Genomic DNA, 19,059 nt, shown 5'->3' on the forward strand with positions numbered 1-19,059 from the left:
ACATTAAGACAATATTACCCCTCATTTTATATTAAATTGAATGAAATTGAAAGGATCTTATTCCTACTCAAGCAGCCTCTCACAACTCACAAGCTTAGAAAGAAGAAGAAAAAAATCAGCCTCTCACATGTGATGTGTAATTTGTCGTAATTAACCTGATTGTGCGCGAGATCATTACATCAAAAAGGGTCCAAGCGTTAGGGGCTTAGAGGATTTATACAGTGGGGGTAGGACAAAGCCGCCAAGTGAAAGCCCACGGCCACGAGGTTTCGTGGAACGTAGATGAGCCTTTGGATTAATTGCTATATATCATCTCTTCGGTTTGGAACCGTGTGATTTGATGCCGAAATCCAATCGTCCCAAAACTCTTTTAACTCGTTGCATTCATTCTAAGTAAAGAGATGGGAGGGTACAAGTAACGAAAAAAAACAAAAATCTTATAAACAAATGCCATGTTTTTGTCATTATTATATTCCATCAGTCTCCCAAAATCATAGTTTATACATATAATTAATGACCATGTGATATATATATCACAAATTTGCTACACTGTCAACTCCCTAGCTATGACCATATTCAAAAACATTTTTTCCTAAACTCTTCCACCCTTGTGGAATCAATGCCACCACCACACCTGGCCGGTGTTTATATCATACACTACGGCTACAATATCCCCGGAGAAGTTCACGGGCTTCTTCGAGAAAAAATTATTAATGAAAAAAAATTAAGGTGAAATTCATCTACAATGAGCGAAAAATTCAAAGTTCAAATGTAGGAACTTCAGATGTAAAGCCATGTGTAGCCTGGTAAACTAACCGAGATAATAAATTTCTATAAGGATCATATTCTCTTTTTTCCTTCAAATAAGCAAGGCATCTCGCAACTTCAGACTTTACTTCTAAATATAATTCTTGAGATTTGTCCTTGTCTCTTAACTCTTGCTTCCTCCCTTCATAACATAATTAAAGATTAAGATTTACTCAACTAGCATCAAGAATTCAATTTACGTGAAATATTTAATTGAAATAAAATTTGGGAAAAAATAGATAAGGTTATTAGAAATTCTTCTTCTTAGGCTGCTTCTAGCCACCTAAGTGAATTGGGTACTTGTGATGAACATCCAACAATTGAATTCAAAGTTGGGAATATCTAAGGTGGATTTGAACTTTCCAATCTAGGAGATATTTAGGGTGGACGAAAGGGGCACTTCATATTTTAAATTTAAAGAAACAATTAATCTTTAATTTTGAAATATCTTGTTTTAGGCTAACTTGAAAGATTATTACGAGCTTCAGACATTCAAAGATATTGATCATCCAATGGCCATACCTTCTGTTTCAATGGGTTTCCCAAAGTAATAATAAAACCGACCAGGAAATTTTGGTAGAATTCCGGGAAGGTGTACATCTTGGTTTGCCACCTCCCCATGCGCATCAGACCTATAATACAAGATCATGGTAATATTAAAAGAGAGAACAGGCAAGGCAAATGCAAGCAAAAATAAATTTGAGACTTAACATTAATGAAACAAAAAGATATAATGGAAGCCAACAAACACAAGAGGATTTAAGATACCTTAGCTTTACAGCCCCATTTGTTAATCGTTCTATTTCACCCTTAAAGTAAGGAATCTTCATTAGGTCATCATAATCAACAACCACCTATCAATTAACATGAAACCAGTTATTCGTTAGAGAGTGCAGACCAGTCAAATCCAATGGTTAAATTAACACAAACTAGAATGATAAAACTAGGATAAGCCTATATATGGAAATTATGATAAATTAACAAGCATATGAATATTGATCCCGGTTCAATGTTTAAATGTTGGACAAGTTGGAAGGATGAAGGTTCCAGGTGATGACTTTGTGCAAGATGCATTCAACTAGCAGACTAGAAACCACACTTACGTGCTGGATGCAGATATGAATATATGTATAGATGTAACTAATAATTGATAAATAAGAGCTGGTACAATTCGGAGATTTTAGCTTACTTCGCCTATATCATCTTCGCCAACAGCACCAAAAGGGATGATTTTGGCTCCGAATCTTGCTGCCGTTCTGACAAACTCAGACTGTTCTGGCCAGATTAACTTGTATTCTTCACCCTAGAAAGTATGAAGAGCCAAGGACTTCAAAAATACTTTACAATGCGAATAAACGCATAAATGACACTGAAGGTAGAGAAGAAAACATTGTGCATTATGAGATCATCTAGCTGTTCACCTTAAAGGGTAAATTTCCAAGAATATTATAGTGAGAAAGGTGAAAGGGGGATCAATTTGTGGTAATCAAAGGGATGGATTCTATCATAAATAAAGTGTTGTCATTAACTCATCCAAAAAAAAATTTTCCTCATGTCGCTGAAATAGAAACTATCCATCCATCACTTCATGGCCTGTCTCTTCTTTATAACAATTTTGCTCTACGAGGCAAGCAGAGTAAAGTTGCGCTTTTCCTAGCTTGGATTGAGCCTTGATTTAGAACACTAGACCAGACCTCAGAGGAAGCATAGTACTGACCAACTTTGTGTGACATTAAATGTCTTCTTTTTTTCTGAACTACAAAAGAAGTAAACTAGCAAATTGTGATTTAACTATCATGTTTGTGTTTGGGTATGTCAATTTTATTTTTTTATTTATTTATTTTTTTTTTTTTTGGGGGAAGGGGATATACATGGAGTAGATCAAGGTAAAATGATGTAACCTTCCGATGAAGAGCCTCACGCATGCCTCCTGGATACAGCAGGGCATGAGACTTTGAAGACATGAGCTTGTAGAAGTTGGTTGCTGAGACAGGAACAGCACCCATTATTCTGAATGAGTCATATGCTGATAAATCAGGTAAGGTTCCTTCTTTATCCCTCACAAACATCATTGGATGTGCTATCCCGCGCACAAGGATATTTCTTTCCATAAATATTTTGGTAACCAAGGGAACCAATTCAAGTCCCAGTAACATGTGATAGCCAACTAGCAAGACTGGACCCTCTGAAGGTATCCCAGCAAGGCCCCTCACAATCTTTCCATCCTCTAACGTTGAGAGCATCACAGGGCTAGTAACAGCATTAATCCATCTGGGAACATCAAAATATGAGACATTAATGTCCAAAATGTATTCTACCACAAACCAATTAATCAGAAAACTCTACAACAAAGATGGTTCAGGTAACTGCCAGGTTGGCTGTAAGCATTCCACACTAAAGGCATGATCATTGAGGTATGCAAAAGGATACAGAGTCACTCTTCCTCCGAACTGATCGCTAAGATGAAACAAAAAGTTGAAAACAACTATATCCATCCATTCCAACAGCAGCTATCTTTTTTATCTAGCGTTTATGCATATTGTTCTATGCTAAGTTTTAATGTTATTAATACACAGAATAATACAATCAGTTTTCTTTGGCTGACACCGACACACCCCATACCTCATATAAAGGTCAGGTACCTAGGATCTTAAACATGTTTTATCACAGAAAGTATCTGTATTTGTATGTTTCTAACAAAATATGACCTACTTGTTGTCATCATATACTTTTTGGAACTCAGTAGGGGTTGGTGGCATGTAATCTGAGACATAGTCGATGTACTTTCTGCGACGATAGAAACCAGCAGCCTTGATGATAGTTACCAAATCAATACCATCTTCCTGCCATACATGGGTAGAACTTCTATGCGTATCAGAAACCAGAAAAAAAAAATGCAAGATTCAAGTGAAATGGAATATATCTAAAAGTCAAAGAATATTTCAGGTTCACACAACAGTTGATGCATGATAGTCAGGTATAAAAGATACACAAACACACATACATATAGCTTGCGTATTCAAAAGATCAAAGAAATAATAAGTTTTACAATCATAGAAAAACTATTATATTTACATTTGTATCATCATCAAATAAATTTAGGCTTTTTTCCATCTTCTGTTAACATAATATAAACCTTAGTCTTGTATGGAAAAAGTGCCAGTCCCTCTTTTTGATTCATATTGTAAGGAAAGCACTCTAAGCTTGCACGGAATTCATTTTTCTTTTTTTGAATTATTCCATTACCCCAATATAAGTAGCCAAGATATATAGTTATATTGATTCTCATTTTAAACAATTTTATCAATTGCCTAACCTTGTGTTAATTACTCAATGATTCATCATTCTTAAATTCTTTGCAAGTAGGCAAAACCACGCATGCATTATGCAGACCTGCATATGTGTACACATGTGCCTGCACATACACAGATACAGTTCCTACCAAGAAGAGGAAGAGAGAAGGGATAGGCATGGGGAGGGGGAGAAAGAGAGAAATCGTACCAAAAAGAGGAAATGGCCACTGTCATTGAGCTTTCGAATCTCACATTTTGGCAATGCACGATATAGTCTTTCACCTTCTTCTTGACTAGGTAGCAACTGATCTTTTCCACTAAAATGAGAGAGCAAACTTAATTGAATCATTCTTGAAAGAATTACAAGATCAAAACAAGAAAAACATTGCAATAATGTCTCTGAATAGTTCAAGCACATCAACTTGAATAATAAAGAATGCTTATTTTTTACTGAACAAAAGTCTGTGAAGCTTAAAGCCTATATTTCAAAGACATAGATGCCATATGTTCAAGATGTATGACCTACAAATCAAATACTGGAGTGGGGTCAACTTCCTGTTTTTGCAATGTTGAATTTAAGCTCTAGGCTCCTAATATGGAATTATGTAGTAGGTAGTGGGGAGAGGAGGCCATCATTTATTCTAGTAAGAAATTATTATCTCATTAGGATTATCCGTAATTTGAAATAAATTAACATATAATAAGTACATTGCTACTTTTTACCTTATATTTCTCATTATTTCAAATACTCTAATGGTCGATTCCTTGTCTTCATTTTAGCCTCCACTTTTCCATATGAAAATGGAGGTTTTATTATGATCTATGGTAGATGAATATGAAATCCAAAGATCTACAAGGAATAATTACAACAACAGCTGTGATTTTGTGATTTTAGAAATTCATGATTATCATCAACGAGCTCTTAGAGAAGAAAGGTTTTTTTCTCATTACATCAATGTGCTTAATCTTTTTCAGCTAAATAAAATTTGGTTTGATTGGTAGAAAACATTAGTAATACATTTTTTGAACATGCATCTTCAAAAAATTAACAAAAAATAATAAAGAAACTAAATGCTAAATGTATGTTTGTTTTTATAGCAGTTCTTTTTAAAAAAATAAAAAATAAAAAAGAAATAAAAAATTGTAGGTTTCCTTTGGTCAGCTTCTGTGGCTCTTAAGCAATTTGGTCATTTACAGAAGTTAAATATTATGAGGAGATTTAATTTTTCAAGTATATTGAATGGGTTAGGTTGTAGCAAAGAATAAGAACCTGGATATTATCAATGTTTGAGCTTCCACAGCATGGAGGCGTGAATTGGAAACTGCTGAAGCTGATTTAAGCATTTGCAGCTTCCATCGAAGTGTTTCTATCGGCGAGATATCAGCCAGAACCTGAGAAATCAATTATCAATATCTTTAACACAAAATCAATGCATGAGGAGAAAATATTATGTGAGAAAGAATATGAAGGGGTAAGGATAAGCCAACTATCTCTATATGAACTCCAAGAGAAGTCCAGAGTCGTTAATATCTTAAATATCGTATATAATGGCATGTGATACTACTCGGATAGCAAGGCAGTTTAGCTCATTCCAATTTGAGATGACTCACATGGGAGCACCTATGGCATGTAAATGCAAAGTATGATATAAGACTTGCTGATAAAAGAGTCCTTGACATATTCAATTGCAGAATTTCTTTTTCTCAGTCCTATGTTACTTTTTGTATAAAAACCCTAAACCGGTTGAATATTTTAAATTGTTATAAATTTTACTGATAAAGGAGAAAGTGAAAAAATAAAAAATAAAATAAATGATTTTTTGTATGAAAAATAGGTGCACTATTTTTGCTTCGATATACACTGCAATTCAAGGTCAAAATCCCAGTAAAAGAATAAGCCATTTTGTTTTAGTAATTAGAACCGAATTTAAAAAATTGTTTATAAGTTTATATGAATGGTTTAGATCTAAAAGTAATTTCATCAATGTATATAAAAATGGTGAGACTCATCAATATTGTCTGTCTATTCATGTTCTAAGTTGAACCATACGGAGAGATAAGATGAAATTGCAACAAGGTCCTGTGATAGCTCTCCAATTGTTTGTTGCAAAGGAAGTCCCTTCACCACACTCTCTATCATCATCCTTAAAGGATCACCTAAATGGACATTATACAATTGCTGGTGTCAAGTGAGGATATGCATACACTTAATTTGCAACTAGTTAATTATTTTTGGAAACGAGAAGAAGAAAGCAAACCTGTAATTGACCTCAACATGTAAGGGAGGCTAAGAGGGAGCTGGTCTGGCATAATATCCAGTAATGGTATTAGTGGCTGCAGATGAGACCGGCTAAAAGATGTAGCTGCAAACAAAACACCAATTAGGTTGTACAAATAGTAAGAAAAAGAATTCATCAAGTGAATGCCTGCATCCACTTTAAAGCTACCTCACTTGAGTGTTGAACTGACTAAGCATTTTCTGTTAAATCTTAAGAATGACCTCTACCATATCTATAGCTCTTAGGTTGATACATCAGCTTGACCTACTCTAGTAGTTGATTTTGTGGGGTAAAAAACACTAAATATAAAAGAGAAGGTTTAAAAGAGACAAACTTTTTACCTGGGTTAGCCAAAATTAGCACAAGATCAATATCAGGATTAAGGGCTGCCACGGCCAAAGCAAGGCATCCTCCAAAAGATTCTCCAACAAGATATATGGGTCTATTCGGTGAACGATGGTGCTCTGACCTAATTGTTCTTTCAACTAGCTTCACCAGTTCTGAAACAAGAAAGTTCATAGTAATGAGATTCACGCTCGATCGAAAAGGAAAATAAGCCGCAAGTATTTGCTAGATTAAATGTTAGCCCACTTTCCATAGGACAGCTCAGGCACTTGTTTTGATCTCATATGTGTATCCCAAATCCAAGAATAGTGCAACAGCTGATGCTACAAAAATTTACCAATGCTATACAGACCCTCTAGCAAATAGGGCATGCATGTAAGTTGTAATCAAGAGGTAGTAAATAGCAAGCAAGGTCAGAGAGAGAGAGAAGACCTGTAAAGGGTGTTCGATCCACAACTGGAATATGCAAGCACCATATCTCAAAAATCCTTCATTCAAGGGGAAATAAAAGAAAATCATAAATCAGGCAACATCAGATATATTATTAGCTGACGGTTATTTATTTATTTTTTTGGATGATAACTAGTAGAGAATTCAATGGATGACATCATGACAAGTTGCTTTTAAATTCTCCATGAGTCATGACTTGAATTATATGCAACATCTCAAAGGGAGAAAGAAAGAAAGCAAGAAAGAACACTACTACTCATTGTTGAGAGAATTGAAGTTTGAGTGAATATTTACTTTCCAAACACTACTACTCATTGTTGAGAGAATTGAAATTTGAGTGAATATTTACTTTCCAAGTCTCTGATGTTGCTTAAAAAGTCCAAGTCCAACGCCAATAAGCCCTGCAAAGTTCCGAAGTAAAAATAGCATGTAATGAGTACTATCTCATCTAGACGAAAAATATAATAACAACGATCAAAAGACTTGAGATGAAAGCGCAAGCTTAACCAATCTAAATTGAGCAGCATATAAACAAGTTCTAATCATTTACACAAGTATGATTGAGAAAAAAATTGGCATTTGCAAAAGAGATTTAAAGGGGAGGGAAGTGGTTCAAAATAAATTTAATGGTGGTAACCAAGTAATAAATAAGTAAATAACTTCAAGAATAATGTTATCTCTAGATTAAGATTATTTGGATTTTTCAGGTAACCCTAGGGGCTAGGGTGGAATATTTAGTAAATATTTCAGACTTGTTCAAAATAGTATTATTTCTGTATATAAACACTTAACTAGATTTTTTTTAAAAAAAAAAAAAAAAAAAAAAAAAAAAAAATCATAAAACTAAAAATATGAAAAACAATCCTAAGCATGACCAATTCAATAATTTAGCCTAAAGTTTAACAATAGACTAGTAAATAAACCTATTATGAACGACATAGTTGACAGTGAAGACATAAATGGTACTTTAATATGTACGAGGATCCTCTTTCCTTTCTCTTGAAAAAAAAAAAAAGAAGTACCATAAATAAAAATCATAAAACTAAAAATATGATAAAAATTTTAAATAATACAACAAAATAAAATCTTAATCATAAAATAGTTCATCACCATCTCATAATGATGATCGCATTCCCTTTAATATGGATTACACGACCACATAGGACAATCTTTATTGTGCACGCAAAGTAATTAGTACGATGCATTACATCTACATGTCACCCTGATTTTCTTTTCTTTTAACTTTTTTCGTCGAGACCAACTGGATTCCCACTTTCTCTAAAATTACTAACCCAATCACAATATACCACGTGTAACACAGTTCCGCAATATTCTCGATTTTTGTTTTGACCGAAAAAAGAAAATTATAATTTCCAGGAAAATGTTTTCACGAGAAAAAAAAAAAAAAGCAAGAGTAATAATCTTCCAATGATGTCCGAAATGATAAACAGAACAAGCACTGAAATGAATAAAGAAAGATGGGTGTAAAAGACAAACCAGGCAAAAAGAGGAGCAGAGGAGAGTTAGTCAACGGAGGGCCGCACTCCAAGGGCGTGAACCAACGAGGCGGACCGCCGTCCGATTGGCTGACCAACTCCTTCGACCGCTCTAAGTAATCCTTCAAGCTCCCACGCTCCACCGCCGGATCCTCGAACCTTGTTGCCGCTGCCGCCTCAGCTTCTTCACGCTTCTCCAACCTTCCACTCCCCGAGAAACGACTCGTCGTTTTCGTATCTGTCTTTGCTGCCGTTGTCGGTTGTTCCGTGGACACGGCGAATCGCCGAGACGAGTTCGAAAATGAAATCTGCTTGGGTTTGGACTTTCCGATGGATGAAGACGCCGCATCACGGCGGAAAACGGGCGATAAATTGGCGGGAAATAGATGAGCTCCGGTGGACGCCATCGACGCCATTGATGGTAGCTAAGTTTGCTAGTTGCTGCCTCTGCCACAGGCCCAAGGCACAGAGCACTAGCCGGCGGTCCTCGAGATTTAAAGCACTGCCAGACAAATAAATAATAAAAAAACACTATACAATAATAAAATTAATAATATATCATATAGTAAGATTAATTAATTAGGCCATAATATTCATGCATTGCTCATCGGCCAATAAATTAAAATATTGGTGTACCATATATAAGTCCTTAAGAAGCAGGCTATTTTAGCCCATTTAATTTTAACCCGTCTAATCTGATTCATTCTCGGTAACAACATTATTATCCTCACCAAATTTTACTCACAAAAATAATCAAATGTACAATTTTTCTTTTTCCTTTCTATTTTAACTATTTACCTTTTTAAAGCATTCTTATCCATTTCACTATTTTAACAATTAATTTTTATTATTTCATTTAAATATTATTTTTAATTTTTTTTTTTTCTCTAACTATTAAAGAATGAGAGAAACAAAAAACAAAAAATGAGAGAGATAAATTACTTTTTTATTCAATATGTGAGTAAAAAGTACTCACTATTAATAGTAAATATAATTCGCTCACCATTTTTTTATCATTAAAATGGCGAGAATGAAAATAAGAGTTTTTAACTTCTTTCATCAAATTGCCTTTTCAAATTAACAAAAAATAATAATAATAATAATAGTTTTGATAAAGCCTTAGATGTTGGTTGGAAGTTTGGAACCAGCCAAACCAATAAGAATGGGCACACAAGACAAGAGTGCCTAATGAAGCGAGACCACATAATCAAATTTGCTAGCCCATGGATCGACCTCCTCCCATAATCAACTACACACCGAAAAATACTTCATAGAAAGACGGAAAATTAAGGTTTTTTTTTTTTTTTTTTTTTTTAAGGTAATGCAAAGATATGTTTAGTTACAGCCAAAAACTCTATTTCTTGTACTTTATCTTAGCTTTTTTATTTTTCAAGATGAATTATAACTTAAGCGTTCAACCGATGTACGTTGGATCCCAACAAGGCACTTTGTGCTTGACCATTCTTTTCTTTGCAAGTGTTGGTGTTCAGATCACCACAGTGACTTCATACCGTCTTGCAAGGAAAAGCTTCATCTACAAAGAGAGGTAAAAGAAGTCATAATCCTACTGGCCCTAAAGGGCTAGATGGACTCTGACGTCCAATTCAATAAGGGACGTGAGAGAATGTATTATTGATATAGTGTATAAGATGAAGAATATACCTTATGCTCGTCATTTGGCCATTTATATATGTATCTAGACTCTCTAGTCTCTTATTGTTAGGTCTGGGTTGGCTTTGATGGTCTCAAGCTCATTGAACGTAAGTTACTTTAATAGTTTCAAGCCCACTCGGTTTGAGCTACTCTGTTTAGGTTCTACTGCAGCTACTCTTAGTTAAGGATTTGGCAATCAACTGATTTTCAGATATATATTAACGACACCAACATTATATATATATATATATATATATTTGATCAATATGATTGGTTAATATGGTATAATTAAAATTAAATTTCATGAATTTAATCTTCTAATATCTCTATGTATTACGTGTTGTGATCCATTCAAACACTCATTCCATCGATCTCACTCGAGTCATGAGACTCTTGAGTCTTGATACACTTGAAATATACTTGTAATCCAAAATTAGAGTCTTTTGTTTGTCTCCACTCTTTTGTTTGTTTTTTTGTTGCCGGTTCGTTCAACCGAATTAAGCCAGACTAAGTCAAGAAAAAGAAAGTTTTCCACTAAATTATGTTAGTTTTGCTATTTAGTTTATTAAATTAATATGTATTTAAAATGTATATAATTTTTACATATATCGTTATTTTTATATGCATTCTGAACATATATTAATTCAATGGAATAATTTTTTTTTTTAAAAAAAAAAAAACTATATTTTTTCAGCTTAATTTAAGGATTTAATTTAATTTAATTTAATTAATTTATTTATTTTTGGTTGGTATTGTCTGTCTATTTCATATATGTGGCATTTTATGGCAGTTTCATATGATGGACCCACCACCAGATGGGTTTAAATCAGTGAAGTGTATTTGTTCAATTATTTAGCTTTTTGAGTCAAATCTTGATCGAGCAATCATAAGAAGACATGCAATGTGCGTTAATATATATATATATATATATATATATATATATAGCGCAGTATGCATAGAGATGCAGGGGATGAGGGATAGGTGATAATAGATGCAGAACATAAGCAGTTGAAAATCAAAGCAATAGAACCGACCAAGATGGCGGTATGACAATTGATAATCAAAAATAAACAACTGAAAATTAAAACAGTTGATAAAACAGATAATCGTTATAGATTATACAGATAAAAAACCTAAGCTTGAGTAAGGCGTTCGGACTTACTGAAGTAAGGACAATAAGAAGGAGAAGAAGAAGAAGAATGGCTGGAGGATAGAGTGTCTCAAGGAACCTCTCAAAAAACCTCTGCCTTACAATGGGGGAGGGGAGCCCGTTATATAGGCTTGAGAAAAGTAAAAACAGTAAATTACAATCATGAGCCGCGTCCAGCGGTCAAAAGTAAACAGTAAAAAGTAAACAGTAAAGGCACGTCTGGCGCCAGTCTGAACAGTGAAAGCATCAATCTGGAACAGTAGATTGTCGGCACTGTAGTGTCGGCGGACAAATCTTGAACAGTGAGTGAACAGTGCATCTGAACAGTAATCCTGCGCGTGTCGTCCGGACATGAACAGTAAAAGTGAACAGTGATTTTGCACAGTAACTCCAAGTATAAATGAATAGTGATCCGTCTAAGATCAAGGAGAACCAAGTAATCCGAAACCAGCCGTCTGGGCTAGTTCTGTTGAACTGAACTATACTGGCCGTCATGAAGCCAGTCTTTAGGTGAAAACCTGAGAAAACTAGCCGTTTGTGGGGCTAGATAATGCTTGAACTTTGAGGACCGTTAGGGGCCCAAATCATCACATGTCTTCAGCCCCTGGGTAGGGGTAGTAGTCTTGTGAGTCTTCAAAATATGGTGGAACCTGGATGGGCTTCTCAGCAGATGGTTTGGACGTCTCGTCTTCATCATCTTCTAAAGTATCCAGGGCAGCAAGCAAGGCTTCAATCATTTCTTTCTTCTTGGAAGAATTCTTCTTTGAAGAGCTTGAAGAAGCCGAATGGGGGGAAGCAGGGGAACTTTCTTTTTCTCGTTTTGGAGATGAGAAAGCACTGGGAGGAATCAACAAATTAGACAGGGCAGACGCCTTTGGGGCAGGAAGGGCCTTGGGAGCGCGAACCATGTTTTTAACCTCAAGGACAATGGAATCATTTTGTGAGTATTTATCCCACCATTTGATATACCAATGCCTTTGGATTTTGTTTTCCGAGAGGTGGTATTGCCATCTCAGAATCCAAGGAATCTTGAATTTTTTAACAAAATGAAGCACCGTTGGAAACTTTGCTCCATAGGAATCAACCTTGTAATGGCCTTTGAAAATTTGAAAGGCATCAACAAGTTGGAGGGGGAGAATATCAGGGAGACAACCAAATTGGTTCCACCATCTGGAGAACCAGAGAGGGAGAATACCAGAAAATTCTTTATCAAAACTGACAAACCAAGAATGTTCAAATTTCGAGGTTTGATGAAGTAGGAATTTAAAAAAGGCATCCACGTAATCATAATAATTACAGGGGATGTTAAACCCGTTCAGGGACCTGGAATCAGAAGGGTGATTACCCCATTCTTTTTCTGAAATAATTCTCTTGAAATAAACACTGTGGTAAATTGTTTTCTGGAGGTTAATCTTATCAGGGATGACCTTGAAGAAAACAGAACCTGTTTGTTTCAGGATAGCAGAATAATAAGCCAAATTTTTCGAAGGATGTTCAGGAATCCAATGAAAGTTTGGAGGAAAATAGGAGACGGCAATATCTCCGGGGGTAAGGGAAGGGGAAACCCGATTTAACTCAACAAAAAATAAATTTTGGGAGTAGGGTAGGGTCATGTATTTTGACGACGTCCGGTCGTACTTGACGGAAGGCTTTTGGGAAGGATCCGCAAAGGGATCAAAGGGGGCAGCAAGAGTGCTGGAATAAGAAACCTGGGAACCAGGACAAAAGGGGTGAATCTGTTGGTTAGGGCAACAGATGAAAACGGCAATGGGGAAGCAGTGGGAACAATGGAAGACTCTGACTTGATGGTCAGAGCCTTGGAAGTAACTTTCTCTTTTTCTTTTTTGCCTGCCATGGTGGCACTGCAAAATTTCAAAAGGAAAGAAATCAGAAATAAAGATGTAAAAATCTTTAAAATATCACAAAATAATTTTAAAATTATTTTGATGCAAAGTAAAACAGTTATAATAATATGCGCCATGTGATGGGTGCAGGTATGAACAGTAGGTAAAACACAATCGTCAGGGGGAGTGTTTAAACAAGATAAAGTCCTAATGGGAGTAGGGTACTCATCAGACTCTAATCCTGAAAACCTATTAATCAACCTATTAATATCAATTTCAAATTTGGAAACGAACTCAAACTGAATTTTAGTACCAAATTTGACAGCAGAAACACCAATCTCATCAACAGAAAATGGATAAAGTAAAGAAAGAAAAGGCATGCCAAGAATAACTTTTTCTTTCATGTTTTTGACAAGAACAGCAGAAGTATGAAAGCGAACATTCTTTTGACAAACATGAATGTTACCGAGCTCATACTTGATATGCAGTTTATCACCACTGGCAGAATTTAATCTTTGAGTGGATGATTCAAAATATTTTTTGGGAATAAAATCTTCTTGAATGCAATTCAAGTCAGAACCAGAATCAATTAAAGCAATAGCATCAAAAACATATTCATCAGAAATACGGATATGAATTTTTGAATACCATTTGGGAGGAACAACTTTAGAAATCATACTGACAACCTTAACCTCATCAGAAAGAGGTTTATGGGTGGATTCAGCCTCATCATCATGCTCAGAAATTTTAGTGTCTTCGTTACTGGAAGCACTTTCTGGAAAACATTTGTTAAGATTTAACAGCAGAAGCTGTTGTTGTAAATCTTTGTTTTCAGTTTTCACAGCTTGCAGGTCAGTCTGCAATTTCACAATATCTTTCTTGATGTTACTGATCTCATGCTGCAATTCTGAGACAGTAAGCACTTTGTTTTTCGGGTTTGAAAAACGTTTCAAAGTGTCTTCAAGAGAGATCTTGGAAGTAGCTGGTTTTTCAAAATCTTTTAACATGAGTTTCTTAAGTTTTTTAAGATACTCTTCTTTTAACTCAGGATTATCAATTTTTGAAATCAAAGTTAAAAGCAAATCTTCTTGTTCTTCTGATTTAGACATCATTGAACAAGTTTTTGTGTTGCAGCAAGAACCGGTTACAGTTCTCAAATTTATAACAATTTTCATAAACAGAAGAATCAGAATGATAATCAGAATCCGAAGAGGATGGAAGATCATCATTAGAAGAATAATCAGAAAACCCATTGTTTTGGAAAATTCTGAAAATCTTTTGCTTTTCATCGTCCTTGATGTTTAAAGCATTGATCTCTTGTTTAATCTTTTTGGGAGGTTTAGGGCACTTGTCAGCATAGTGTCCAGTTTCTCCACAATTGAAACATTTATCTTTTGAAAAATATTTTTCAAATTTAGAATTCTTGCTCCTTTTGGGAGACTTAGACTTGGAAAATTTAGGTTTGTTAAATTTTCTTGTCTTTGATCTGTTGTAATATGGAGGGGATGATTTCACGAAATCTTTTCTGGTTTTCTTCTTATGCTTCTTTGAAGGAGCAATAGGAGGCAAACCGAATTGTTCGCAGAAATTTCCCATTTCATACTTAGCTTTCTTGGCGTTCTTAAGCTGCTGTCGGATCATTTTTTGATCGATGCACATCTTAATGCCAAGTTTTTTCACTGTGGAGAATAAATCTCCATAGGTTAATCTTTCAAAATCGATGAGACCAGTGTCAGTACTGATCAACTCATCTTTAACCTTGTGAGCAAATAATGAGGGCAAACCATCAATAAACTTTTCTTTCCAATAAGGCTTTTGGCTATCAGGCCTCATCATAACACGGGAAAGAAAAACATCTTGATACCATCTATAGTCAGACATAGTAGGGCATCGAAGATTGTTCAAATAATCAGAAATACGAGAAGTAATGTTGGAGGGGGTTCCAACAAAATTCTTGATAATTGTATAAATCAAGGTGTTAACACCATCAGGTTCACCCATGCCAACGTCCTCATTGAAAATGGGTATACCTTCTTCATCACATTTTACTGCTTTCCTGATTTGGTTTCTTCTGTCCTCAGTGAGATAATTATCCCACCAATTCCGAAGGGTACCAGAAAAACCAGTAGCAAGTAAATCCACAATATCAGTTTGACTTTTACTGTGGTTTGAGATGTAGGCATTAGCAACCATGGCCATATGATTCATCTTGTTGAGCAGTTCTTGCTCAGACAAGCCATCAATATTCCATTCATACAGCTTATCAGCAGAAACAGAAAATTGAGTATGCAAAAACCTTTCCTCAAATTGTAAATCAGGAGGGGTAGGTTTTGGATAAAAATTCTTTGTCTGATTGAAAGTTCTAGATCCGTCAAAGATCCTTTGGAGTTTTGGCTCCATTTCAATCTTTCCAAAGTTTTGTTCAAGAATTTTGATGTCAGAATCTGTGGAATCAGCAGAGGATTCAGAATCAGATGAAAAAGCTTTTTCCATGGCGAAATTCTGACCAGAGGTACTGGCACGAGTCGTCTTTAACTCGGTCAGTTCAGCAAGCAATTTGTTCACTTTCTCAGTGTTCTTCTGAGAAGTGGTTTTTAAACCAGGAGATTTCTTTAAATCAGGGAGAGAAATCAGTGGTTTTTCAATCTTTGGGGGAACAGAGGAAAACTTTAAATCAGAGGAAGAAGAAGAAGGAAATTTTTCTTCAATCCGATCTAACTGCTGACCTATGATATGAAGAGATTGGGAAACAAAATTGTTTTGCTCGATGATTCTCCTATCGTTCGTGATAGGGTCCTTATCATGAGTTTTGAAAGGGGAACACTTAACAACCATGTTGTTGACATCCAGAAGAGTGTTTGTAGTGGGAGGATGGGAAGATCTGACGACAGATTTGTCCTCTTTAACAAACTTCTGTTTGACAACGTTCAAATCATTTTCGTCCAGAAAATGTTTTTGGAGAAAATCAAAGAACAAAATGTGAGTCTGGGACTCGATCATAGCTTCGGCCCATTGGACCTTGATACGATCTCGTTCCTTTTGTGAAAACTTGGCACGGTAAGAATGCCGCAACTCACGATTTTCTTTTGAAGCAAAATCCTTGTTCAAAGCTTTCCAATCAATAACAGAGAAAAAATCTTTGATATGGGCAGTGATAACATTACACTGATGGGGAAAATCAGATGTAACGGGAGCAACAAAATCAGAAGCAGAGGGAGAAAGAGAACCGCGATCGTCATCCGTCAGTGGATGATTTTTCGTGGAATAAAAAGCAGATGAAACTTGGGAATCAGTGGAAATTCCTTTGAGTTTCAAACCAGGACTAACAGTGGGATGAAGATGAGGAGAATCGTTAAGGGATTCGTCGACATCTTTATCTCTACGACGGAGTCCTTCTGAGGTCGTTGAACCAGCAAAAGAATTCCTTCGTTCGTTAATCAACAGGGGACGTTCAATTCTGTTTGAATATCCCAAATCAGCAAAATTGATTTTAACAGATCCATCCATGTATTGTTGGATGTAATCAAGATTAGAGGCATCGTTAACTACTCGAGAAGGTTTTGCAACATTCTCCAAAAGCCACTCGTTGGGGAGTTCAATCTCAGCCCACCGAATCATTTTTGGAGTTTTAATATGAGCATTCTGAGTAGAGCTCTGAATCAACAGAGTCGATTCGCCAGTATTCTTAATCACAGCACGTGGATCAAGATTTGTTTTCATCAACTTGTAATAAATACGGTAGATGATAGCAACAGGATGGCTACCTTCTTCCATATTATAACCAGATGTGAGAATATTCAGCGTCAGTGCTTTCAGAATATGAACATCGGTTAAACTCAAAGTCATGTTGGGGAAAACATCAAAGTGGACAGGGCCACCAAATAATGAAGACTGAATTAAACCAATAATGCTTGTTTTAAAATCAAGAAAACGAGCATCACGCAAACAAAGCAAAACAGAAGCATTAATACCGAGTCGAGTCAAGGATTTGACTGCAACTTGGACAGAACCAACATGCAAAAATCTGAATTTCTTTGCAAGAGCATTGTTAACAAAACGCTTGCTGAACAAGGTAATAGTCTGATTATTACCCGAGACCGGAAAGGTCTGTTCAACAGTTTTGACAGAATATTGAATCTTAAAAGAAGATTGAAACCAAGTAGTATTGTAGACATCCCTAGCGTCCAGCTTGGGAATGTTCCACTTACTGAAATCATTATCACCATCAACCAAAATATTTTCATAGTTAACCACGTCCGGTGGCAAACTTGAATTAGAGCTAACAGAAGAATTAGATCTGAACATTATGACATACAAACTAAACTCATAATCACTCACTGGGTGAAGTCTTAAAGGATCTCATCCTAGGTACTCACTCACTGGTAAACTTCCTAAGTGTGTCCTCACTAAGTGTATGACTAGCACACGCAGACCCTTGGCCTAACATACAGGTTGCGCAGACCCTTGGCCTAGCCCTCAGCACCTACTTAATGCCCTAACTCGCCTCTCCTGGGCTTCAAACGGGACTTACAGGTTCGCAAACTGAGGTGACGGGGTGTCAACTTGAAACTGTACTGACGGGGTGTTGTGCTACAATCAAAGTGACTAGGATCTCGACACAGAGAAAGGATAACAGGTAATGAACAAAAAGGAGGGGAGAAAGACTATGCACTCAGGGGGGGAGAAAGAGAGAAGATGTAGAATCAAGGCAGCAAAAATATATATATATATTTTTTTTGTTGAGTTGTTTTTTTCACTGTGAACAGTACTGAACAGTGAATACCTTCCATAAAAGTGATGGGGTTCTTTGAATATAAAAGAATCCGAATTCTCCCGAAGCTTTGAATTCTAGTGATGGGGTTCTTATGTGGCGTGATCCGACTATGAGAATCACCCCAAATAAAATCTAGGAGGATATGACAAATATAATTACTTTAAAATTCTGTTCAAAATATATTTTATTTTGTTTGTTAATATATATATATATATATATATTAAATAAAAGAGTGTTATAAACAAGGCCACGTTTTTCCATTGAGTTAGGTAAGTCACAGTCATTCATAAGAAGAAAAAGGGAGAAAAATTGTGGGGTTGGCGCTTTCGTTGCAGCTTGAACGAGGAAACTGGAAAAGTCACAAAATTATCAAACTACTTTCTAAAGAGTCCAAGAAACTTTTCAGTCAATGATGAAAAAGTATGATATTTTTGAACCGTGTTTGTGTACACGGACGGCCGGGTTACCCGATATAATGGATCAGTTGCCATCAAATACCCGTCTCTCCCCTTCCCGGGAGCCATATTTTTCATTCTCACATATTATTTTAATAGTTCTAATTGAAAGAAATTCATCTTATTAAAAAAAAAAGAAAAGAAGAAGATGGTCTCTTGATTGAATTGAACGGCAAGAAGATGCTGATTTGGGGGTAACAGATCTAACTGAAAATATTATAAGGATACTCTCATTGAAAATAGCAATACCTCCCATGTGAGGAAATGTTTGTTTGTTTGTTTAGTTAAAGGTATTGTCCATTTGTCCTACATTAACATGTTGCCGGCCGTTTCGATTATATAAACCATCACGTAACTCTCTGGTTCAATTAAATTGTTTTTTTTTTTTCTTTTTCTTTTCAAGAAATAGAGTAAGACAAAATGAAATGGCAAAATCAAATTACTTGTCGTTTTATGGTCAATATTAAATCTCACATATCTAATCATTTATATATTGCTATAAATTTAGGGACC

General features: G+C 35.6%; 1 protein-coding gene across 1 annotated transcript; it reads right to left on the bottom strand.

Moving 5' to 3' along the window:
* Positions 1 to 437: 437 nt before the first annotated feature.
* On the bottom strand, positions 438 to 9,165 carry LOC132182757 (phytyl ester synthase 2, chloroplastic-like). Its single transcript, XM_059596089.1, has 14 exons — positions 8,672 to 9,165; positions 7,524 to 7,575; positions 7,157 to 7,212; positions 6,721 to 6,879; positions 6,359 to 6,463; positions 6,151 to 6,257; positions 5,371 to 5,492; positions 4,309 to 4,417; positions 3,520 to 3,650; positions 2,709 to 3,078; positions 1,997 to 2,110; positions 1,576 to 1,661; positions 1,330 to 1,439; positions 438 to 949 (listed from the first exon to the last, which is right to left on the bottom strand). Exons 1-14 carry the CDS (start codon positions 9,084 to 9,086, stop codon positions 759 to 761), a joined length of 2,127 nt encoding a protein of 708 aa, XP_059452072.1. The 5' UTR covers positions 9,087 to 9,165; the 3' UTR covers positions 438 to 758.
* Positions 9,166 to 19,059: the final 9,894 nt, after the last annotated feature.

The sequence above is a fragment of the Corylus avellana genome, chromosome ca5, assembly GCF_901000735.1.
Source record: "Corylus avellana chromosome ca5, CavTom2PMs-1.0".
Taxonomy (NCBI): Eukaryota; Viridiplantae; Streptophyta; class Magnoliopsida; order Fagales; family Betulaceae; genus Corylus; species Corylus avellana.